Below are 24,403 nucleotides of genomic sequence, written 5' to 3' on the forward strand. Positions count from 1 at the left end.
AGTTTCTTAGGAGGGAGTTTGAAGAAATTCACCAGATTTCCCTGTTCTTTTTAAGGAGGAGGAGGAGGACTGTCTGGAATGTGTTGGCTCATCTTGCTGTTTCCATTTTCCTTGTCTTTTGAGAAAGCCAGAAAATACCGAGTCAAAGTTGCCCATCCTGTTTGCTGCACTTTATAAGTTATTGTTGCTGAATGATTGGGAGCTGTCCATCAGCCGGGAGGGAAACTTGCAGTTTACTTAAGAAATTGCATGTGTGACAAAGGCAGCTGCCGAGTGTGGTGGTCTTCGTGAATAGAGGGAGGGGAGGCAATTAGGGGCTGTGTGGTTGGGGCTTTTTACTTGTCAAACTGGAGGCTCATTGCTTTTGTTACCGCCATGTAAAGGGAAATGGCAGGGTTTTGTTTTGGTACTAAGGACCTTAAAGATTGCTGCCTGACACACCGGAAGGCCGGATAAGTCTAGAAAGAGGGGCCACAGAGCAGTATTTTTAAAAAGAAGAAGAGAAAATTAAGAATTCTCACTTTGGGTTATCTTTAAGTCCTTCCAGCCTTTGTTTTTGTTTTTGGGGGGAGGGTGGGGGTGGGGTGGAGTGAGAGTTCTTAACTCGACCCGTGTGTTAAAGACTAACGTCAAGAAAAGAGTCCTATAAACAGGTGGGCAGTCAGATCGGCGAATTAAAAGCGTCTCCCCAGTGTCAGGTGTCCCGCCGCCAGAAGGAACCAGATCTTTGCCACTGGTTTTGCCTCACGCAAGGCAGGTCCAGGAACCCATGTGGCGGTGGGCAGGGGTGTTCTCTTACCTGCATGCAAATCGGAGTTGTGTGTTTGCTTTTGAACAGGGTGGAACGATTTAACACTTGGGGTGGGAGAGGACCCGAAAGGCTCATTTTGTCCTCTGCAAGTTTCTTCTGTCTTTAACCCCTCCTGGAGCCACCCTCCCTCTCTCCCCTCCTTCATGTAAAAGAGGATGATTTCAGGCCTGTGATGTCTGAGTCTCTCAACTCCAATTAAGTTAAACCCACACAAATGTACCCGGCCCTGGATCCTATGAGAGCCCCAGGAAAAGTAAGTCGGGTTTGTGGGATTTAGGGCTAGCCTTTTGCATTCCTCTGCCTTCTCTTGTCTCTCTGCCTGTCTCTGTATCTCTCTCTCTCTCTCTCTCTCTCTCTCTCTCTCTCTCTCTCATTCTGGGGAAAGCTCACAAAACTCAACAGTCTAAAAGCAAGTTAACGGTCTGAGTGCTAGAATGCCAGGGAGCACAGGAAGCTTGCGTTCTCCTTCCACAGAGGTCAGTTGAAAATCTTTCCAGCACAGTCTTTTACTCTAGAAGGAAAAGAGGGTGTGTGTGTGCGTGCGTGTGTGTTTGGCAGACAAGGCCCTACCAAATGTCACTCCCGTGTCACTGTGACAAGAAAATATGCTTCCCCCCCCTCCTCTCGCATTGCAGCCCTCTCTAAGAAATTTGTTTTGAGGGATTTGACAATCTTGCAGATAAAGTGCCTGCCTACTGCACTCGGTTGATCATTTTCCCTCATGGCTGACCGTAATTTCTTAGCTACTCTTAGCGGTAACTGTGTCCCTGCCGCCCAAGGTAACGGGTGAGGGAGGGGGACTTGGCTTAGGTGCCCTGAGCTGGCTGGGGAACATGGGCCTTACCCCTTCCTTCACGGATTCTGTAGTGGTAAAGATTAGAAACTAGAAGGAGTTTTTTCTAATTAAGAATTAAAAAAAAAAAAAAAAAAATTCAGTCTGCCACCAGTTGAACTAGATGGCGAGGTTTCTTTTGGCTTTGTTTTGTTTAATTTTTTCGTTTGGTTTTTGAGGGCTGCTGCGTGTGGAAGGGGGCTAATTAACAAAGTAACGATAGGCACCGGGAGTGAGACCTTGGGAGCATTTTGAGTGAACCAGGGCAGAAATTTGGAGCCTTCTCTAAAGATGCTTTTTTCCAGCTCTTTCAGGGAAAGGCATAAAGGGAGGGGAAGCTGGGAGGAAGAAGAAAAGTGAGAAAAGCAGTAAGGGAGGAGGAAAAAAAAAGCTGGCCCAGTCCCATCTTGAAGGTACAGAGAAAGTGTTTTTTTTTTGAGGTGGAGAGAAAGAAAACCAAAGCTATTATGTACCCTAGGGATACAATTTTAGTGGGCATGGAAGATTTGAGTGGGAAGGGAGGCACAGTGGCCTCCGGGCTCTCTCTCTTCCAGCAGTTGGGCGGTTGGCACCTCCATTTGAATTGCTGGGTGAGTAGTGGGGTGTGCGTGCGTGTGTGTGCGTGTGTGTGTGTGTGTGTGTGTGTGTGTGTGTGTGTGTGTTTGTATCCTTGCTTATGGTCTTGACCATTAAACCTCAGTTCCTTTTTTTCTTTTCTTGTTTCAAATTCAGACGATGGGAAGGAAAAAACAAAGCAAGAATAAATGTTCAACTCAAAGCTGCGCCCTTTCACGCTATACTTTTCCATAGCAGTTTTTGGGGGAGTGGGGAGAAAGGGTTAAAAAAAAAAAAAAAGATGCGGAAAGAAATCGTGACTCTCATCACAGTCCTTCCTGCTACACAGCCATGCAGAGCGCCCGCGAAGCCGGCTCCCCAAGTACGAGGAAGGAGTAAACTGGGATCCGGAAAGGGGTGGTGGGGTTTAGGATTTCTTTTAACAAATAAATTTCTCTCCTTCACCCACCAGGGTGGGCTCCACTGGAAGACAGAGAAGGGAACATGACGTGGCCTCAGAGAGGAGCATGCTTTCAAAGCTTGAAAGGTCTTGGAGCATTCAGGCTTTCACAGTAGCAGGGCTTGTGTAAACTGTGTATTTTGGTTTCATATTTAATGCTAACTTTCTGTTGCTCTGTCTTTATAGTTGTATTTATTTTCAATCTCCAAATGTAGATGCCGGCCTTTTAGGGCTACAGTCTTGCTTGTGGTGTCTGTGTTTTCTAAACTTCATAGGAAATGTGTTTCGGAACCCTGAGCAGGAGACCATTGTGGTGTTAATGATTAGGAAGAAGGTCCCTTTGCAATACCAGTTTGGGGCTTAGGTTACACTGTATTCCGCTCAACTGTTGGGTCAGATCCTTTGCCACAGCTGTAAGGGCATCCTCGAATTTGGAGGCGATTCCTATGATTACTTTCATTACTATTTTTTGCTGTTGAGTGGCCAAACACAGAAACGTTTGCAGTGGTCAGTCCGCTCTTAGATCCGATCTGGGGGGAGGGGAAAGAAAAAAAAATGAAATCTGCAACAGACTCTAAGAGTCCTTGTGTTTTCAAGATCAGGAATTCAACCCTAAACAGCCTATTAAAACACAAAGTGGTAAATACTTCTGTGAGTCAAGCATGAAGGAATGACAGATACTTGCCTTGGTTTTCCTCTCTGGTTGTGTGCAACTTTTCTAGTTCAGTCTACGATCGTGTAAACTGTCCAGAAGCGTGGGGAAGACAGTGCAAGCTGGCACCGCAAATGTGGAAGTTGTGTTGCTGTAAATTTCCCAACCCAGCGCAGTCTCCCTTTCTGAGATTCCTGAAAGGTTCCAGACCTTTGTTTACTCAAATTACTCGGGTTACTTAATAGCAGTCCTGCTGTTTCGGTGGCCGCTAAACCTCCATTCTTGATTCTCATGAGAAAGGAGTTGTTTGAAAGGGTGAATTCCCGACTCCAATGATACAGATATTATGATCTTTGTATTGTCACAACAGGCTCCTGCTTCGGCATTTTCTAGAAGCAGCAGAGCCTGCAAGCTTATATTCTCAGGGAAACCTCCCTTTTGTGGTTTGGGGTCGGTGGGGGGCCTGGCTGAGCTATGTAATGGAATTCTTTCCTTCTGCAACATTTTGGAATGTGATGAAATCTTGCCATGCCCTCCAGATTACATACTTCTGCACACATTTGAAAAAAAATTTTTTTTAATTGGACTTTGCCTGGGTCATTACTTCCAACTCAGCTTGCTTTCAGAGAGGGTCATGTCCTTTTCACGTGTATCATTTATCGAGACTGTAGATGCCCACTAAAGGGTGCCCATGGGTGGGAGGGACACTAACTTGGCAAGATAGAGAACAATGCAGCACCCCCTTTGCACCCATCATTGCTGACATCCTGCTGAATCCAGGGGTTTGAGTCATTGCTGTCCTTTGGGCCACAGGAACACGTTCATCCCTCCTCTTCTGTTTACCTGCTCCTTTCTAGGGAGAAATTCACCTGCTCTCTGAAGGAAACAGCTGTTTGAAAGAGCTCTTAGGCTCCCATGTAGCAGGCATGAATTTCAAATGCAGTACTGTCTAAATTCAAAAGTTGGGCACAGGGTGTATTAAAAAAACAAAAGACATTTTTATACAGCTGGTCATTGTAAATAAATTAGAAGAGCTGTATCAGGTTTTGTTCACTACTTTCTCGAAATCCCCAGGATGTAATAACCATTATGTACTTAAAATTTACTCTAAATCAAAATTGGTGATTTCCTTTCCATTATATTCAGGAATCCCTAGATTTGGGGTTGTTGGGGTTTTTTTTTTTGGAGGGGGGTGGGTAGCCTGGAAATCATCATTATTATTTTTTTTAAGTTGTTTTGAATTTGAGCTTTTGGATTTCCTCATTTGGAATAGGTTAGTTTTATTCTTGGCTCTGTTTTGCAAATCTGCTCTCCTAGGAACAGCTGTACCCTCTTACCCAATTCTCAAACATTCTCTGTAAACTTGGACACTCAACAAGATTGATTATGCTAACACTAATCATTTAATACCCAAGTAGTAGAGAAATATCTTGCGGGAGGGTGGAGGTTGGGAACCACCGGGAAATTACTTAGGGGTGAAGTGGCTGGTTCCTCATCTTGGCGACCTTGTGTGGAGGATTAGGACAGTCAGAGGACCCTGTTGTGCCTGCCGTACCCCCTCACTGACCTCCGCCATGCTGTGGCATGTTCCTGGAGGGACGCGGGCAGGAAGAAAACCCTGGGACCTCACTGGTCAGGGGCCAGCCTGGACCGGGCCGGCCAAGACTGAAGCTTGCACGTGCTATAAAGGTTAGCTGGGGGAAACACAATGGGATGCTTTCTTTTTATTGGGAAATAAATGAGAATGAGTGGAAATAAATTATGTTTAATGAACTTAACTGGAAGTAATTGTTCAAGAGCCTGTGAAAGCACAGCTTTGCTGGGTCGGCCCTTGGCTGCGGCTCTCACAAAGCCAAGCAGCTGGAGCACATCTTTATTTTCCAGGTTAGAACGTTCCCCTTCGGGTGCCCACTCCCCCACCCTGACACCTCCTCCTGACTCCCAGCCTTCCCCTCCTCCTTTTTGGGGATTAAGGAAAGATCATTAAGACCAGAGTTTGGCCCCCTAGACCCTGAATGCTTGGCAATCTGTTTTGTGTGTTACCAGCTGGATTGTTAGATTATGGAAGGGACCGGGGGTTGGGGGGGCGGGGGGAGAAGAAGGCCAAGGGCTTAGGATGGTTTGAGTTAGTTCTATGTATATGCATGTGTGTGAGAGAATTTGGATGAAAATTGACTGCACATTTATTCTCTCTCTGCCTGCCCTGTTCAATCATTTCCCCGCACGAAGAATTTTACTGCTTGTGTGAGTATATGAGAAACTGTGAGTCGGCAGAATTTTGTAGAGAGCCGGAGAATCTCTCTTCCTCTCCTTGCTGTCTAAATGGAGTTGATTCTGGGGTTGGGGGAGGGTCCAGCCATCCATAGTTTGCAAAACAAAGCAGCAGCACCCTGTGTCTCGTCAGGCCACCTTGGGTTGCAGAAGCTGTCGTTTTGCAGCCTGGTGGGTCTGTGCCAGAGACCCCCAGCAGCGCGGCCAGGTGAGGTGAGCTGTGCAGTGGAGTTGCAGGGTGGGCATTTGCTGCAGGTCACAGGCAGACCTCCTTCCTCTTAACCACCTCATTTCTCCAAGCAAAACTTGGACCCCGCGAAGCCTTCTCTCTTATTTATTATTTTCAGTAGCCATGTACATCTCGTCCAGGGAAAGTGTGCCATCAGCGGGGAGCAGGGCCTTCGGGAGCAGCAGCATTTGACCACGAGTGGGCCCTGTGCGCTGCACTAGGCGGGGCCTAGCTGGCTGGGCCTCCATAGCTGGGAGGAGAGAGGGGCAGGGCAAAATGTTTCCAGAAGCCCATCTGGCCAAGCGTGGAAGGCCGCTGTCACCCTTTCCGTCTGTGTGTGTAGGAGCTTTGCAGGATGCGGTAGGGAGATGTTCAGTAGGTAAGCAGGGATGGGTCTGTGCGTGCAGGCCCGGATCCAGCTTGCCGTGAGGGCCTCCTTGACGTCATTCCAGAAGCGGAAGTGGGCGCTAATGGTCGGGAATGGGTGGTTGAGGCCGGAGGCTTACTTTTGCTGACGTTCCACCACTCTCTGGTCCATAGCCTGAAAGAATAGGACTAGTTGAGTCACAAAGGGTTGTTGACGAGTAAGAAACAGCCCCTCCTTCAGCTCCAGCCCCTCCTCTTCGGCCGTGGCTCCAGTGACGTGCGAGCGACATCATTAATGTTTTGCTAGTCGCCATTGGCCTTGGTACAGCTGTGGTAAGCGGCATCTGACAAAATGCACGGGGATGAGCTATAAACCCATTTTTTTCACGTAAACCTGGAATGAACAGTGTCCCTTCCTGAGGCTGATTTCAGACCCTGGGAGGGCTGGGTAACCAAAGACCACTGAAGACCTTCCACGCTGGGGGGTGGGGGGGGGGGGGGGAGAAGGCGGACAAATGCCCCTCTGTGCCGCTTTTGTTTTATTGTGCTGGGCTCCTCAAGGCACTTTCTGGCCCCATTTTTCTTCTGCAGAAAAGGAGAGCAATAGGGGAGTATTGAGGAGGAGGGCCGGCAGAGAAGCCGGGCCAGCAATGGCTCTATTTGTTTTCAACGTCTGCTGATTAATAGGTTGCGAGGTGAATGGCCAGCTTTCATTCCCTTTGGGTTCCCCACAGTTACAGAAGGTTGCGGGGCTGGGGTTAGGGGAGGGTAGCAGGGAGATCTAGAAGTGCCTGAACCAGTCTTTCGTCCACCAGGTTCCACATGTCGAGCCCCGTTTGGACGGGTGTGTGGGCGCTTGGCAATGAGGGTGGCAAGGCCGAGTTGCAGAACGCTGGGCTTAAGGGTTCTCCAGAGGTCAGAGGTCAGCCACAGGGGCGCCCCCTCCCCACGCCGCCTCCCCCCACTGTAGTTGGATGAATACTTCGGGTCGAAAGGCTTTGTGCGCTTTGAGGGCTGGTAGAGGGCCCTTTTTTTTTTTTTTTTTTTTTTTTTAATAATTTTAACTATTCAGTGCTCAAAACCCATAAAGGATAATGAACAGAACTGGGGAAGGCTTCGCTTTGGGCAGCAACCATTTCTCCAGGTAGAAAACCAAGCCCTAATGACTTATAGGCAGATGAGGATTTTTGTTCCCTTTAAGTAGGTACTGTTGACTTCATTTCATGGGTTCGAGGTTTTTTAGTTGACTTTTTCTTTAGTTTCTTGTCAGCCGGAACTGACGGTGTGTGCGAAGTGTTTATCACCAGATCCCTGCGGGACCCTGCTACTGCTTCTGTCTCTCTGTTTGAGGTGCAGAAATATCCCATTAAATGCCCTCATCCCCCACCTCCTGTAATCAGCCACATGTTGTAAAAAAAACCCTGATAAAAATCCCTGGTGCCCTGTGGCAAAGGTGTTCTCACCGAGGCAGGGAGCCCCGAGCTACTCTTAACTTGGGGTCTGGGGGAGGCAGGGAGGACAGCAGGGAACACTGTTTGCTGACACTGGGTCTAGGTTCCAGAAACTGGTAGGTGGCAGTGTGAGGAACAGATCCCTTTGTGAGTCCTGAAGCCTCTCTGTCCGGTTGGGAAGGTCGGCCCGGCCTACGCTCATGGGGTGCAGCGTGCAGGGTGGTGAGCCCCACCCCGGCGCCAGTCTCGGGGGGGGGGGGGGGGTGTGGGGGTCAGGTTGGTGAGCGTGCAAGACCCGGAAGCGCTACCCCCCTGGAGCCTGTGACCTGGGACACCTCCCGTATGGAACTGATAAGAGCTGCCAACCGCTTGATAGGTGTGTTGATGAGGACTTGATGAAATCCGTCCTACTCAGCACTGAGGCGGGTCTGGCACCAGGGCCGCATTCAGCAGCAAGGAGGAGCTGTGCTGGGGTTGACCGTAGAGCTTCAGCAGCTGGTCAGGGCTCCTCTCTCCTGTCCTCCCCTCAGATCGTCTCATCGAAGGGGTCTGGGTGGCTCTGATCTGGACAGAGGGGTCTAGGTGGCTCTGAGTTCCAGGTGCTCGCAGTGTGGGGGTGTATGGGCGACCGCAGCATATGACTCCCAGACCTTATGCGGAACGTTTTATTAATGTTGGCCTTTCACGTGGCCCAGAGTTGCCTAGTTTTCATCATATTCTTACCGGGTTGGATGCTAGTAACTAGGCTCGTCCGGCAGCTTTCGATGATTGCCACCATCCCGACCTTGAGTGTATGTTAGCTGTCCCTGGAGGTAATGACTTTTTTTGCACCCCTTAGGTAGTTGGTTTTCTTTTTTCATTTTATTTATTTTAGAGAGAACATGAGTCCGGGATGGGGGGGTGGGGGGTGGCAGGGAGGAAGAAAGGGAGGGAGAGAGAGAGAGAGAGAGAGAGAATCTTAAGAGTCCTATGTGGGGCTTGATCCCATGACCCTGGGATCATGACCTGAGCCAAAATCATGAGTTGGACGCTCAGTTGACTGAGCCACCCAGGCACCCCACCCCTCGAGGTAGTTTTGAAGACATACCTCATATTTAGATAAAGTAGCTACCTAAAAAGTACCTGATTTCATGTTGCAGTGGTTTGCGTTGAATAGTGGACTCAGTCTATAAAGAGATAAAAGGGGGACAGACACATATTTCGTGGGCTCTTTATCCACTAACACCCCCAGCATAGATTGTTGCATTTCGGGAAGGTTGTCTGTGTCCTTCCCCTAAGAAAGGTACTTTTCACGTTTGAATTCTCTTAGGGTGGTGACATTTTTGAGCACAATCCTTAAAGACCTCTTTATGGAAGCGGGAGCTGTAGCGCCCGGGTGCCTGAGTCGATCAGGCATCCAACTTTTGGTTTTGGCTCAGGTCACGATCTCACAGCTCTGTGGGTTCGAGCCCTGCTTCGGGCTCTGTGCTGGCAGCACAGAACCTGCTTGGGATTCTCTCTCTCTCTCTCTCTCTCTCTCTCTCTCTCTCTCTCTCTCTCTCTCCGGCTCTCGCAGCCCCTCCCCCACGCATGCTATCTCTGTCTCTCTCAAAATAAATAAACTTAATTTTTTTTTTTTTTTTTTTTTTTTTTAAAGTGAGCTCTGATCACAGGGGAGGGGAAAGTCTAAGGGACATTTTCTATTTGGGTCGGTTGGTGTTTGATTGATATGAACTCTGACTTCAAGGCCCTCACCCTGATTCTGGAATGCCCTTGGTCATCTCCGGCTATTTTTATTTAACTTTCAGCCCTTCTGTAGGCATTCTTATTTATTAGCATGATAGAGTAATGGTTTTTCTCAAAAGAGATAACAAATATGTTTATTAATTGGGGCGCCTGGGTGGCTCAGTCGGTTGAGCGGCCGACTTCGGCTCAGGTCATGATCTCGCGGTCTGTGAGTTCGAGCCCCGCGTTGGGCTCTGTGCTGACAACTCAGAGCCTGGAGCCTGTTTCAGATTCTGTGTCTCCCTCTCTCTCTGACCCTACCCGGTTCATGCTCCGTCTCTCCCTGTCTCAAAAATAAATAAACGTTAAAAAAAAAAAAAAAATTAAAAAAAATATGTTTATTAATTAAATACCGCATTTTTAAGAAGGGCGTTTCGCCTGACGGAGCGGTGGCCAGAAAACACCCATACGCTCTTGCCTCGTAATGAACATCTTGCCTTTGAAATAAGGAGCACAGTCTGTGGATGCATTTCCCCTCTGGGAATCCGATTAGAAGATACTGGAAGGGTAGCCACCACCACCTTCAGTGTGCCCTCATCAGTAGTACTCGCTGGACAGTATTTTCCCAAAGCTTTTTGTATTGCATGTATAGCTCTGTGCCAGGCCTGGTGTTGGTCGCTGTATAGGCATGGGCCTTAATTTTCACAACACACTCTGAGGTCGAGCCCGTTCCCATCTAGAGTTTGGAGAGACAGGACAACGGCCTCAGAGAGGTTGTACAGCTGGAGGGGCCAAGTAGAATTTCGACCTGGGTCTTGCTTGAATTCATAGCCTTCACTCTTGGTCACCGTGTGCATGCCAGGGGGCTCTAAAACCATTTTTAAGGCACTCTTCTTACAAAGTATAAGACTAGCCCGTTTCTGAAGGCCTGTCTAGCTTAGTTCTATGATTCTGAGTAGACGCCATTTTAGGGACTGAATCTGTGAAATTGGTCCTGGGCTTCTCTTCTTCTGATGTTTACGGTTGCAACTCAGTTGTTCTTCTGCAACTTAGGAGTCTCGCCACTCCACAGGCTGGGCGTGACAGGAGACACAGAGTTCTAGAAGGCACGGTCTTTGTCATTAAGGAACGTAGCTACAGCGGGACCAAGAGAGGTACATATGTGGCTCTGGCATGGGCATGATGTGACATAGAAAGAAAGGGCTGTGGGGTTCTGAGACTGGAGAGACAGGGCATCTTCAAGAAGAACATACTTCCATTCACAACAGCAGTCCAGGTGTAGGCAGGGCATATGAGAATGGTGAGTAGACCCTGGTTTCTGTAGGTATGACTTTATTCCTTCCCCTGCTTGCTTGGGAGCTGGTCAACCTGGACAGACGTGTGGTCTCCTAGGGACCAACCTGGCATACAGTCACGATGAGAAGAGAGAACCACGTCGTGCTAGGGCTCCCATTTGCCTTCCCCTCCTAAGGCTGGGTAGCAGCAGCTCGGGGTCCACCCCCTTCCGTGCTAGCGAATCTTGACAGGAAACTAACCCGTTGGCCAAGCTCAAGGGTGCAAAACAACATGAAGGCGATGGTGTCCAACTTTTGTCAGGTTTGAAGGTGTCCAACCTTCATACATATTTCTAAGAGGAAGAGGGAAAATGAACTTTCACGTCCTACACTCAGTGAGCTCTCCTGTCACCCAGATTCTGTCTTCGTCTTTTGCTAGACAAGTAGAGAAAGGTTTTCTCTGCATTTCCTGTTAGTCCTTCTTGGAAGGCAGCCATGGAATTGGTGCTTCTGAGCTGTAGACAGACGCGTGCCATGGGCCACTTCTCCCTAACAATAAACTAATAAGTAACAATAATAAACCACCATTCCTGTGCTCACCGTGTGGTAGGTTCTGTGGTAAGCTCTTCCTGTGGACTTTCGTAAGAACTAGGACTTGGTTGGTGATTAGGACCCCAGGTCTCTTAACCTTGGCACTTGTCTGTGGCCACGTGGTTCTCTGGTCTAGGGGTTCATGGCTGAACAGGTAGAGCTGCCACGTGAGGTCCTCAGGAGGCCGACTGGATGCCTGGGTCCTGAGCCCAGATCTACTGAATCCGGTTCCTGCTGAGAGATTTCCTAAGATTGGCCATCCAGATTTGTGACAAGTGTCCTGAGAGATGCTTGACTCAACCAGAGCTGAGAACTGTAGGTTCCACTGTCCACCACCAGCCCTTCTACCCCCATCCCGTGCTTCCTTCCATTGCTTGTGGTGGTCCCGCTGCCCAGAAGTCATTCAACCTCCAAGTGACCATCTTCCCCGCTTTGGGTTATCTGTGGTTCTTCCTACTCATCTCCTAGTTTTACCCACACTTACTTTAAACTGTCTGGGATCGATCTGCCTTCTTTCATTGCAGCAGGTGTGTATCTTTCCCACCAAACAAAAAACTTCTGGAAGGTGGCAATAGTCACTTTCAAAGGAAATTGGTCTTCACTCCCTCCAGCTGTGTCTGCCCCGTCTTCTCCCTTCCTCTCCTTTCCTCTTTCCCCTCTCCACCCCAGCCCACAGTGAGAGTTCATTTGCTGGTTACCTTTCAATCTGTCCTGAACAGAAATGTTCACCCCAAATAATCCTCAGTGCATGTTCATAAGATGCTGGCTTTGGCCTTGGGGCAGCAGCCCCTCACGCTGCTGGCTGTGGCCTTGTTGAGACCTTCATGGCTGCTAGGGACGTGTTAACCAAAACTCCCTCTGCTTTGGTGCTTTTTAATTTCAGTGCTTTGATTGCGAACTGGTAATTCACAACATAAGGCTCTTTGAGCAACCAGCTAACCTTCTCTGAATGTGTCCACTTGTTTATGGGAATCGTTAAACCAAGCTGTTTTAAGTGTTGACTTCTTTCTCTGTAGTTTTTTCTGGAGCATCTTAGAAGGCCATATTTTCCTTTCCAAACATGCTCCTGAAAAAGTTAGGAGTACCTTTTACCAATGCCTTCGCCGCAATTAATTGTGAGAAATACTCTTTCTATAGTATACCCTTCCTTATTCATTTAAAAAAAAAAAAAAAAAAGGGACAAGAAGAAAAATGCACAGCGAACGAACTGCTCCGTGGTCCCTGAACTCAAGAGGCACTAGTGGGCAGCACTGGAACCTTACTTCTTTTCTTTTAATGCAATTCCTTTTCCTTGATGTTAATGCAAGTTGTGCCTTCCTAAAAGTAATAAAAGGAAATGAAGACACGTTCTGAAATGAAACTTGACTCTAATCCATTCATCATCTAATACTCGCCTCTTTATCTTCGCTGGTACCTAATCTGGTTAAATGTCCCTGTTGTAGGATTTTAGTGAAAATCCTCTATGGGGAATAGGGTTTTTTTGCAATTGGATTACTCTCAGTAAATGGCCCAGTAGTTCGCTTGTTTCAGCTTAATTTTTTCTTTGTGATCTTGCTGGGCTAAGTTATAGCACAGCAGAGCGGAGGGGGTGGGGCGGACTGAGAGAGGGGCTGGGGGGAAAGAGGAGAAGAATTCAGGAAGGTCTGGTCATGGCAACTGGAAAGATCTTAGCAAATGCTTTTCTTTTTTTCCTGCTTCTACCTGTCCACCCTTCTTGAACATAAAGATGCCTGTACTTTGTTTTCTAGAACTGCCCGTTTCTAATCTTCACACCTTTTATTAGCCCAATTTATCATCATCCAGTTAATTTATTAGCGTTCCCCAATGACTTCCTAATGAAATTCCTAATGAATCAGGGCTGCTGTAATCTGCATAAAATATGCAGGTGCTCGCCTGCCAATGTAGGGCTTTCTGGTAAAGTTCACACTCCCAACCGGACCAGGAGTGGGGCTTTTCATCCATGCTGTCTGTAAAGGATTGTAGCATGCCCGCTGGCTCCCAAGGGCAGGGGGAAGTTAGGAGCGGGGGGGGGGGGGGGGGGTGGATAGGGGAGGCCAAGTGGGTGGGAATTGGGCCCTGCCACGTTTCTTGTAACGGAAGGTTTTCCTAGCTGGTCCCCTGGGAAGCCTTGCCTGCCTCCTGAAGGTCCCTCCGGTGGGGTCCTGGGGTCAGAGATCCCCCCCCGCCCCCGCCACCTGCGGGAACCCAGTAGGCCTGGGAGATTAAACCCCCATTTCCGATTTACCTGCCGACTGGGAAGGTGCACACTTGGGGTCCGTGACGGGGTGGCTGTGGAGGAGGCATTTTAAAAGCCAGGCTCCGTAGGGAGGTAAAAACGGAAGCACGCCTGCCCAGAGAGCTGTCTTTACAAATATCTGTTATTTTTAATGCATGGATTGGGGCCAGGGCTGCGGGCGGAATTGAGTGCATCTTACAAAGTCCAGGAGGGAGGGCGGGGTCCAGTGTCCCCCAGTGTCGAGCCGCCAGGAACCAGCGTAACGTTGGCCTCCTGTTCTCCTCCCCACAGTCGAACAAAGTACCGGTTGTGCAACACCCTCACCATGTCCACCCTCTCACGCCGCTCATCACGTACAGCAACGAACACTTCACCCCGGGAAACCCACCTCCACACTTACCAGCCGACGTAGACCCCAAAACAGGTAGGCGGTGTGTGTGATGCCAACAGGGTGTGCGGGGTCCGGGGCCGCCTGGCCTGCTGGGAAGGGACGGGGGAGTTCGGGATGGGCTGTGGGCCATGGCGGAGGGGCTCCTCATTTCCCTTCCTGGGGTGCGGAAAAGAAGCTCTTTGGGGAGACCAGAGCCTGGTGAGGGAGTAGCCTCTCTTATGTGGAGTGCTAACAGTCTTTCTAGAGCCCAGAATGCCCCAGGAAGGGCTGGCTATGAATCATGCAGTGTTTTCCAGGAGTAGCTTGTAACGAACTCCGAGAGCCTCAAACAGTCTTGGAGGCGGGAGTAGTTGTGGAGGCATCCCATGGCCTCCTTCTCAGCTTCTTGAGAGCACAGGAGCCCCAGCAGCATGGCTCCCCAAAGCCCTAGTTCCCTTGGCGGTCAAGGGACTGCAGTCACCTGACAATGACTTATTGCTGCAGCCGGAGGAGACCACATCACTGGACCCCGCATTCTCTTTGCTGGTTTATTTGGGTTCTTCGTCCCCTGCGATATCCTGGGTATCACTGAGCCCATTATACAGACGTGAAAACTGGAGTCCGTGTTTTTCCTCATTGCAGCGTGGAACAACCCGCACAGTCTCAGGCAGAAGGTGTCACGTCATCCGTCAGCCTTGGCGCTTTTCCCCTCCTTTCCATCCCACATACGCATGGGCTGCTTTTTCCCCCAAGAGGGAAACAGAGAGGGCAGGGTCACTGGCCACCCTCCCCGTAACAAGATTTGAAACGAGCAGCCGGCCACAGCTCGTAGCCATGGGAGAACAGCTGAGGCCGGGACAGGCTGGGCGGTGCACTGGGTAGGGTTCTTCTAACCAGCTAGTTAATTAGAAGAATGAATTTTAAATGGCTGTTATCCCGTGTCATCTGGTCAGAGGGGATTGTTCGGTGTTGAGCTGAGGTGGATTGCCCATTCATGCTGCCTTTGCCGCCCCCGAACGAAGCCACACGTTAGCTGGTGTTCGCCAGCCTCTGAGCCCCCTTTGTGCTCATGGGGGACCTCGCCTAGTGCTTGGATGGCTGGAGGAGGCCGCCAGCCGGCCCCAGGCTCTGTGAGTGAATAGCAGCATCAACGTCTCATTTAAATAATGGTAGTACAGGGAATAGCTTTTAAATGGTTATCGTAAAACATATGATTAACGTCTGCAGACTGTTTACTTTTCCTCTGCGAACATTCTTTCAAGTGTGCAAATGGCTTGGTGTAGGGTCCAAGACCAGCTAATCTGTTTGGTTTTTGTAATAGAGAGAAAGCAATGTCTGCATGAAAATGTCACCCAGGGAGACTTAACTTACAGATTAAAAGCTTCCTGAATGAATTAAAAAAAAAAAAAATGGAATAGTTTTCATCCACGGACATGCGGCTTACTACCTTCAATAGCATTGTTCGTTTTCTTCCCACTTCTGCTGCATAGATCAAGTTCCTCTGTCGTAATGGCTTCTAGCGCTCTAGCTTTCCCCCGAATCGACGGCAGGATGTGCACCTGCGGCGTTCGTAAGCGTGCAGTGGGTCACGGGCCTCGGGATGTGCCCAGATGTGCCTCGAGAGCCTTGTTAGCGCTCACGATGCAGCAGCACCTGGTCAGGCAGGGCCGATTCTCCCAGGTGCCTCTGCCCTCGAGAGAATTAGGTTCTAGAGTCGAGCCTGCCAGGTCTCCAGCATCCGCTGGTCCTTTCAGTTCAGATGCTACCCTGGAGAAGAGGCCGTGGCTCGTGGTGAGTTTCTCCCAGAGCTCATCCTCTAAGCTGAGGTCGGAGACATTCTAGGGGAGTTAACTTTTTTGAAAGAAGACAAGAGTAACCTTTCCAAAAGCCGTAACTTAAAAGGTATGTTAGAAACCTAGGGGAGTAACTCTCGTGCAGGCAAGTCATTAGAATTAAAAGGAGTGAAGGCACAAGTTGGGAGGGCAAAGAGAACTTATATGACTTGATCACCTACTATGTGCCAAGCCCGTCAGATTTGTTTTTTTAGTTTCAGTAATCAACACTGATCACATAAGGCAGAAATATGCAAGATGGCATTTTCTGAGTCTGCATTTACCCAGCGTACCCGTCCACCTAGAATGAGATAAACCAAGTTTTCAAGGTCGGGCGGGGAAAGATAATGAATGAAAGTTAGCCACAACTCTTAACAATCACAGTCCCGAAAAGACTCATGCTAGCGTTACGGAAGAGGTGTGTCCGTCGTCCCTTCCCTGTTCCCATCCCCTGACAGTTTCTTTTTCCTTCTCTTCTCCTCTATACCTAAAATGCTGCTTCTTCTCTCAGGAATCCCACGGCCTCCGCACCCTCCAGATATATCTCCGTATTACCCACTATCGCCCGGCACCGTAGGACAAATCCCCCATCCGCTAGGATGGTTAGTACCACAGTAAGGAGTTCCATTTTTTTAATTCCCTTTTTGTTTCTTACATGGGCATGCTTATTATTTATTCCGTGCGTGTGTATGTGTGTGCGTGTGTTTCAGAAGACGGGTTGGTGAGGGAGGGCCGCGGTGGGATATGTCGCAAAGATGCTCCTTGAGGTGCCCTGTGGGGAAGCAGGTGAGTCAGTAGCCATTCAGATGGGTTTTGTAGGAGAAAGGTCATTGATACTTAGCATTCTGAACCCACAGTCCTCCAAAGACTCTAGGCTTCTCTCTGTGAACAAAGGTGCCCTTAAGGTACTTGGGGAATTGCAAAAGACTCTGAGGGCTTCTATCAAAGGAAGCTGATCATGGCACTTCTACCGGTGGCGGCCCACAGTGGAGTCCTGTCATTCATTGGTTTGAGGCGGCACGAGAATGGGAACAGGCATAGCGTGATTTTGGAATCCAGGGGTGAGAGTGGGGGGTTATCCTCTTAGAAACCCCTAAACCCCAACACCATCCCGACCTTTACTCCCAAGGCTGGCAATAGGAGTGGAAAGGTCTGTCTGTTGAGAAGTTCCAGTATCCAGCTAGGGTCTCCCTGGGGTTCTTGGTTCACCTGATTATGAGGGGCTGGGGTGGGGGGGGGAGGGTCTGGAATCCCCACTCCCGCATGTGGGGCCTTCCTGAGTGTCAGCCGAGGTTCCTGGTGGCGTGCAGGTCTGCAAACTGCCTTTTACGATTGGTCTTCCTATCACCCAGTCTTGCTTTTATAGTACCATCCATTAACCTTCCTTAGACAACTTTTAAAAATATGTGTTTCAAAACCAGAGTAGAAAGGCCTTTAATGCGTAAGCATACTGGGCGTGTGTGTGTGTGTGTGTGTGTGTGCATGTGATATCTGTTTCGTGATTGTGTTTTTGTGTATGTGTTTCTCCATGTTTCTCAGTGATCTCTACTCTAGAAAGTAAGGACAATTTGTTGTCTTAACCAGAATACCTCCTGGTAAAACTCTGAACTTTGGGTCTTGGGGAAGATGCCCTTTTGAAGTTCTGGTGTAGTTACCTCCCCCCCCTCCTGCCCCCCCGCCCCAGTCTACCCTTTTTTCTCTAGTTGAACAGACCCTGCCCTGCTGTGTGAAAAGTAGCTTGTATGAGGTGGTAGCCATACGAAATACCAACCATGGCTGTACTTCCTGGTTATTTCTTTCTCCTTCATTTTGTTTGGTAGGGTAGACGCGGACGTGAGTTTGTGTCCCGGAAGATGGGGCCATTCCTCCAATAGTTCTCTGTCATCAGTTGCCCCATTCCACTGATGGGGAGATATTTGAAGGCTAGATAAAAAGGAATAGCCAACTCAGACAACCCTCTGTCAGAAAAAGTTGTGTGTCTTTCATGAGGATGCTATTTTGCATGTTGCTGTATTTTTTAATTATTGTAATGAGGTGTGATTGTCTATTGGTTACCCACAATTCTTCTTGGGGACTCTCCCCCCGGTAACTCTTGTCAACACTTGTTAATTTGACAAAAGGCTACAAATTAAGCTCTGTTAATTTAATGTTTTCTCACCGAGATCTAAATACCGAAAGAGGCCCAAAGCGCAACTGAAGTCCTTTGATTCACTGTACTTTATTTTGGTATAAATTTACATTCATTATTGTTTTCCTTTGGATGTGTAGCCCTCAATTAGTGTGATGGCTCCATTAAAGCAAGCGAGACTTCGCCTTTAATTATTACAACAAAACACCTAGTTTCAGCTTGGGGAGAGGGTCTCTATTGACATAAGCAGAGGTTATAAAATTTAATTAGCCATTCCTATCAGATTTATGGCATTCAAATTGTTCTGTGTTTCTTCCCTTTGATCCTTCCTGTACAATCCCCAAGATTTTTGTTCTGATCAAATGAGAATAAAGCTTACTGTGCAGAGAGAACTTTCCCTTTTTCTTCTTTTTCTTCCCCCCCTCCCCCCCTAGCTTGCACTCTCTTACTTTGTGCCCCCCTCTTTATAGGCAAGGTCAGCCCGTGTACCCAATCACGACAGGAGGATTCCGTCACCCCTACCCCACAGCTCTGACTGTCAACGCCTCCATGTCTAGGTGAGTTCCAAGAACGGGCGCCTCCAACCAAGTCGACCATGGGTGACTTCTCGGAAAGTTCTCTAGCTAACCACCCGGCCATCCGGGGGCGGCTCCTTCATGTAGTTCCAGTGGTGTAAGACGCAAAGGGCGCGTTAGGCTTTATTCCTAGAAAATACTGAGAAATTAATCTGGACTTGTAAGGTAGGTGATGTGGAAGTTTCGAGGTCGAATCTCGGACTCCATCAATTGAGCAGTTTTTCCTTAAGAATTTAAGAAGGCCAGAAGACATAGATAGGACCTGGCAGAACTTACGAAAGTGTCGTTCCTCTGTTGCCCCATGCTGTGTAAGAAAGGGAAGGGTGAGGGTAATTTTATTATTGTGTAAAGGACAGTTTGAGGAAGGGTGTGCCCTTTTCAAAATCCAGACTCTTCACTGTCCACAAGCAGGGACACCCCTGCCCAAACACAGCCCTCTCTAAAGCAGCACTGTCGTGTAGAATTGTAAAGTGAGTCCCGTATGGAATTTTAAGATTTTAGTAGCCACAGTTTTTAAAAGGTTAAAGGCGGGGGGGGGGGGGGGGGGGGGATTAAAAAAACCCCAGGTGAAATTCTTTCTAATGATGTATTTTGTTCAGCCTAATATTGTCAAAACATTATCATTTGGACATGTTATCACTGTAAAGCAGCTACTAAAGAGATGTTACATTCTGGTTTGTACTTCGTGTTTGAAATCTGATACGTGGTTTACACTGAACAGCACAACTCAATTTGGACCGGCCACGTTTCAAGTACTCAAAAGCCACGTGTGGCTGGTGCCTACCATATTGGCCTGCATAGCTCTAAATTTTGGAAAGTTAAAAAATAAATAAATAAATAAATCACGTGTGTGCAGAGCAACAATTTGAAGAGAACCCATCAAATAACCAGCAAAGAATTCCTACACCCTGATAAAGGACAGAACGATGTTTACTCTCCTTAAGAAGGGACCATCTTCAACTTCTAATTCAAATATTGTGGCTTAACAACCTCCACACCGACTTCCCATACTTGGTATGAGATGTTTTGCCACGTTTACTTGGATATGAATGGTGAATTCTTCTGTTAAAAAAAAGAAAAGTCGTGTGTGTGCATTCGTATCTCTTTAAGGCTATCCATATGTGTGTAACACACACACATATACCCACACATGTGTACCTAGATCTTTCTGATCCCCTGTTCTCCTTTTCCTCCCTCTAATTAATTCTGGCTAATTTTTCAGTGAGTGCGAGTTTATTTACAAACCGGTTGGCAGCAGTATGTTTAAGTAGTCACTAATTGCTCCTAATGATAGTTTTATTTTCTGTTCATCTGATTTTCAGTCAAGTTAATTAAATCGGTGGAGGTTTAGACTTTCCTGATGGGCTGCAACAAGTAATCCATTTTGATGATGGCCCATAATTAAATTAGCATGCATTGCATGGCAAGGATGCTGCCTTGCGTCTTCCCCCAGTCTCTGGAGTCAGCATGGGAACCCAAGGCCAGAGGAAGGGACTGGGGAGACAGGACAAGACAGCTCCTTTTCCTGCTTACAAGACCGTGATTTCTGGTGGGGGTTGGGGGGGGGGGAGAGTAAGGATCACTTTCGTTTAACAGGCCGTAGAGCCCACCTAACATGTGTCATTACACCACGGAGATCACGTAATTTTAAAGATCCCACTTCCCAAGTGTGATAAACGATCTCCGTTTCAAAATCCACACCAGCATTGGTTAGGCGGGAAAATGCTTGTGTGTTCTCTTCTCCAGCGAGAGGAGGAAGGTTATATTCATTAAATAATGTCATCACAACCTTGCAAAAAGCATGGGAACGAATAGGGAGTCTCCCAGGAGGAGAACTGCTTCTGAGCGGCCCCTAATCCACAGCTCATCTTCCCGGCAAACCAGCATTTACACCGCGCACCTGATTGTTTTTCATGTTTGTTTATTCGGTGCGTTCTAGAGGCTAAAAGCAGCGAAATAATCGGAGGATAGGGATTGGGGTTAAGCTTATCGATTGAATTATCATTAGGAGGTTAGTCGATGATTTAGAGGTGGGCAGGGGGGTGGAGGAAAGGAAGGAAACAGTGGGAGGAAAGGTTAGGGGCTCAAGGTGCAGGGGGGAGGCCGCCGATTCCCCAGGTAGGCCTTATGAAAGGTAGCTAGTTAAAAAGCGTATACAGCAAATTAAATACATTATTGTGGTAATGGGGCGACAGAAGTATAGGTCTATTATACTTATGGCAGTTATAGGAAATGTAGGCAGCTTGCCCTGTTCCAGAACACCCTTTGATATTCATTCTATTCAGCAGCGGGGCCAGGACTTCTCAGAATTAAGTGATGGGTCATTATACTTTAAACACCATGGAGAAGCCTAGATTGGCAATTAAACAGCTCTTGCTGACACTCACTTGTGCCACCCTGTGACCCCCTTTAGATTGAGATGTTGGAGCTCCGGGCCCTCAGCCCGCTAAATTGGTGCAAGGCTCTTCTCCTGACGAGAGCGGGCTCTGAAATCTGCCGGCTTCAAAGGGAGAGAGATCATGTATAAACCATAATGTGGGTGCACCGTGGCTCACAAAAAATAAGGCAGGAAGAGATGAAATGTTACAAGTGCAAGGGGGAAAATGAGAGAATAATGACAAACCTAATGCAACTCAAAGCAGGATTGTTGCACAGGAAAATGCATCCCACTGCTTGTGCATAAAATCAAGGCCGGCAGATGACATCCAGTTAACAGAAACGTGTCAACAGTGAAGTGAAGTGAGCGCGAGCAAGAGAGGAGCCCCTGAGACAGCCAGAAACAAAAATTAGTTGTCCTTAACAAGTTAAGGTTCATCATTATATTCTGGCTTGGAGCCATAAAAGCAGACGGGGGTATATAATGAGCTGCTTAGAATTTTTAGGGTGTTTATTGCATTTCATGAAATAGTTGTCTGCAGAAAGGAATTTCTTAAGCAAAGGTATGCATATAGATCCCCCCCCCCCGCTACCCCACCGCCCCGTTTCTTTCTCCGCTATGCATTTTTCAGATATATGAGTATGTGTGTAGGCATGTGAACTTGGAAGCATTCGTTCCTCATGGCCGCGTCGGAAATTTTGCCCCACCCCAGAATGTGCTCGAACTGTGGTATCTGCCTGTGGTGTTTGCTGTGGATACACACGCACACGCACACACGTGCACACACACATAGTATTTTCTCTCTCTCCCTTCTCTCACCCTTTCTATCTCTCTCCCCACCCTCCCCCTTCTCTGTCTCTCTCCCTCTCTCCCCACCTCCTCTGTTTCTCTCTCTCTCCCTCTCTCCCCACCTCCTCTTTTTCTCTCTCTCTCTCTCATATGTCTGTACACATATTCTCATTCAGCAAGAAGAGAACATATGTATTTGAGGAATGTCAAGCCTTTAAAATTCACAGTAAAAGCTGCCACTCTACCCACCGCTTCACCCAAGGGCTTCCAAGAACACATGTTCTTAACTTATGTTTCCTCAGAGGCCCTTGCGCAGTGGGAAGGAACAGGGTGTAACATAGGAGCCCAAGTGCCTCCCGAGGGTTTGCTTTTCATTTTTTCACAGAAAGGGAATGGAGATTGTTTGGCTTTTTTGTTTCTCTCTCTCTCTCTCTCTCTCTCTCTCTCTCTCTCTCTCAGAGTTTTTCTCCCCCCCTCCCCCTTTTTATACCCTAAAGGATCTACATGGTTCTTATTAAAAAATCATGTCATTGTTACCAAACTCTGACACTGGCTTCAATTTGTAAAGGCAGTGGCAGGAGAGGGCCACATCAGGATGGAATTTCTGAGTCAAGTGTCCTTTGTGATTCTGAGCCCCTTCAAAAATCTACATCATTCACTGGCATTTTCTCTATTGATCGACGAAGATTCAGTTAGTACTTTAATTTTTTTGTTTTACCCTTTTGCAAATTAACATTTGCTGCATTATTTGGATTAAACAGAAACTGTGTTCATCTCCAGTCCACATATGAAAAGCCCCTTGTGAATATAGGATCCTCTTGAAATCCCATCTTGATAAACCCTTGTGAGCACTCCCAGTTGCCACCGCCATTGGCTGCCTAGAGAGCAGGTGTCCGTTCTCCGGACGGTGCGTGAACTGTTCTGGCTTGGATTTATTAAGAAAGCATCAACTGCTTGACCCGGGTTCTCCTTCACCTGAATAGCACCCGGCTGGCTCACGTGTGTAATCTGCCTGGATTGGAGCCTGGAGGCAGCCATTTTGTTTTCGTTCAGGGTTCTACCCCTTTGCCCCTCACCCTACTATTCTCTGTGGTAGTATTCTTTTAAAAAGGGTGGTTCTTGTAACCCAAGCATATCAGAAAATGTGAAAGCTGTTTGATCTAGTTGTTAGTTCACAGATGGGCCAAGATGAACATTTTACAGTTAGCACGTGGGGCGCCTGGGAGGCTCAGTCGGTTAAGCGTCCGACTTCGGCTCAGGTCACGATCTCGCGGTCCGTGAGTTCGAGCCCCGCGTCGGGCTCTGTGCTGACGGCTCAGAGCCTGGAGCCTGTTTCGGATTCTGTGTCTCCCTCTGTCTCTGACCCTCCCCCGTTCATGCTCTGTCTCCCTGTGTCTCAAAAGTAAATAAACATTGAAAAAAAATTTTTTTTAATTAGCTCTTTATGTTCTGGCTAGTCTATACTGTAGGGAAATGCCAGTTCAGGGCCTAGTGGGGATTTCAAAGAACTTTCTTAAAAATGGACAGTTTTAGAGGAGAAAACAACCTTTACGCATATATTTACAATTTTGATAGTCATTTGGAAGGGCTTTGAATGCATAGGCAGTCTATTAAGTAAAAGTAATTTAGGAATCCTAGAATTTTAGTGCGGGAAAGGGTATACAAATCAGAATTCAAAGCTTCATTTGTATGTGTGTATAAAATACAGATTTTTCTTTCTTTTTTTTTTTTGTTTGTTTTGCATCTTTCCCTAAGATACAAGCTAATTATTTAAAATGTCTGTGACTTGGGGCACCTGGGTGGCTCAGTCGGTTAAGCGTCCGACTTCAGCTCAGGTCACGATCTCACGGTCCATGAGTTCGAGCCCCGCGTCGGGCTCTGGGCTGATGGCTCAGAGCCTGGAGCTTGCTTCCGATTCTGTGTCTCCCTCTCTCTCTGCCCCTCCCCCGTTCATGCTGTGTCTCTCTCTGTCTCAAAAATAAATAAACGTTAAAAAAAAAAATTAAAATTAAAAAAAAATAAATAAATAAAATGTCTGTGACTTATGATGAGAACCAGATGGGAAATATTTGGATTTTCCCCGTCTCTCTGCCTCACTTTCTCTCACTCCCGTCAAAACGATGGAGGCACATCGGCAAAAGAAAAAGAAAAATTTTATTGCACTCCATTCACAGAACGGGGCCCTAATGAGGCCTGCGCAGCATTGTCAAAAATGTGTGTATACTTCGACCACGTTAATATTTTATTTAGCTGTCAATATTCAACAATAGATTTCACCTTTCATTCTAGAGCTGATTAGGACTTAGGAGATTGTCTTCTTAGATGCCACTAATAATGCCTCAAAAAACAAGTCCACGTGTGATTTCCAATAGGTAGTCTAAGCCTCCTTTTCCGCCCAAGTACATCCGTTATATTTGTCTTTCGCTAAAGATGTTAAAAATCATAATGTCTCTTGTCAGTAGCAATAATGAAGGGGAAGATTGGCTTTAATGACATTATGAGAATCATTATGTTTAATTTATCGCTAATTAATGCTGACAGGTTTCATATGCCTTGGGTTGCTTTCATGTGAGTGTTACGTGCTGGGTTTTTTTTTTTGTTTTTTTTTAATTATGTGTACACATCCCTCCCCATTCATTCATTTTGATTCTGACGATTTACACAGCTTCCTGTCTTCCAGGTTCCCTCCCCATATGGTCCCACCACATCACACTCTACACACGACCGGTATCCCCCACCCGGCCATAGTAACACCAACCGTCAAACAGGAATCCTCCCAGAGTGACGTCGGCTCACTCCATAGCTCGTGAGTGTTGTTGATCTTTCGGCCGCTCTTTCCTTCCCCATCTTGTCTAGCCCGTTTGTTGATGCGGTGGCCATTGGGTGGTAGCCCGGCCCAT

General features: G+C 47.6%; 1 protein-coding gene across 40 annotated transcripts in view; it reads left to right on the top strand.

Annotated features, from left to right (window-relative positions):
* The window catches only part of TCF7L2 (transcription factor 7 like 2), a 202,539-nt gene that overhangs the window by 161,968 nt on the left and 16,168 nt on the right, over positions 1–24,403 (top strand). For 23 of the 40 annotated variants that reach the window (XM_058697784.1, XM_058697785.1, XM_058697808.1 and 20 more), the window contains 4 exons: positions 13,724–13,856; positions 16,146–16,248; positions 18,233–18,319; positions 24,169–24,309. In XM_058697784.1, the coding sequence (XP_058553767.1) occupies positions 13,724–13,856; positions 16,146–16,248; positions 18,233–18,319; positions 24,169–24,309 (464 nt within the window). Of the gene's footprint in view, positions 1–2,095; positions 2,234–13,723; positions 13,857–16,145; positions 16,249–18,232; positions 18,320–24,168; positions 24,310–24,403 lie in introns of those variants that run through there. The other 17 variants (XM_058697787.1, XM_058697795.1, XM_058697817.1 and 14 more) reach the window with 4 other exon arrangements.

The sequence above is a fragment of the Neofelis nebulosa genome, chromosome 13 (genome assembly GCF_028018385.1).
Source record: "Neofelis nebulosa isolate mNeoNeb1 chromosome 13, mNeoNeb1.pri, whole genome shotgun sequence".
NCBI classification, from domain to species: Eukaryota; Metazoa; Chordata; class Mammalia; order Carnivora; family Felidae; genus Neofelis; species Neofelis nebulosa.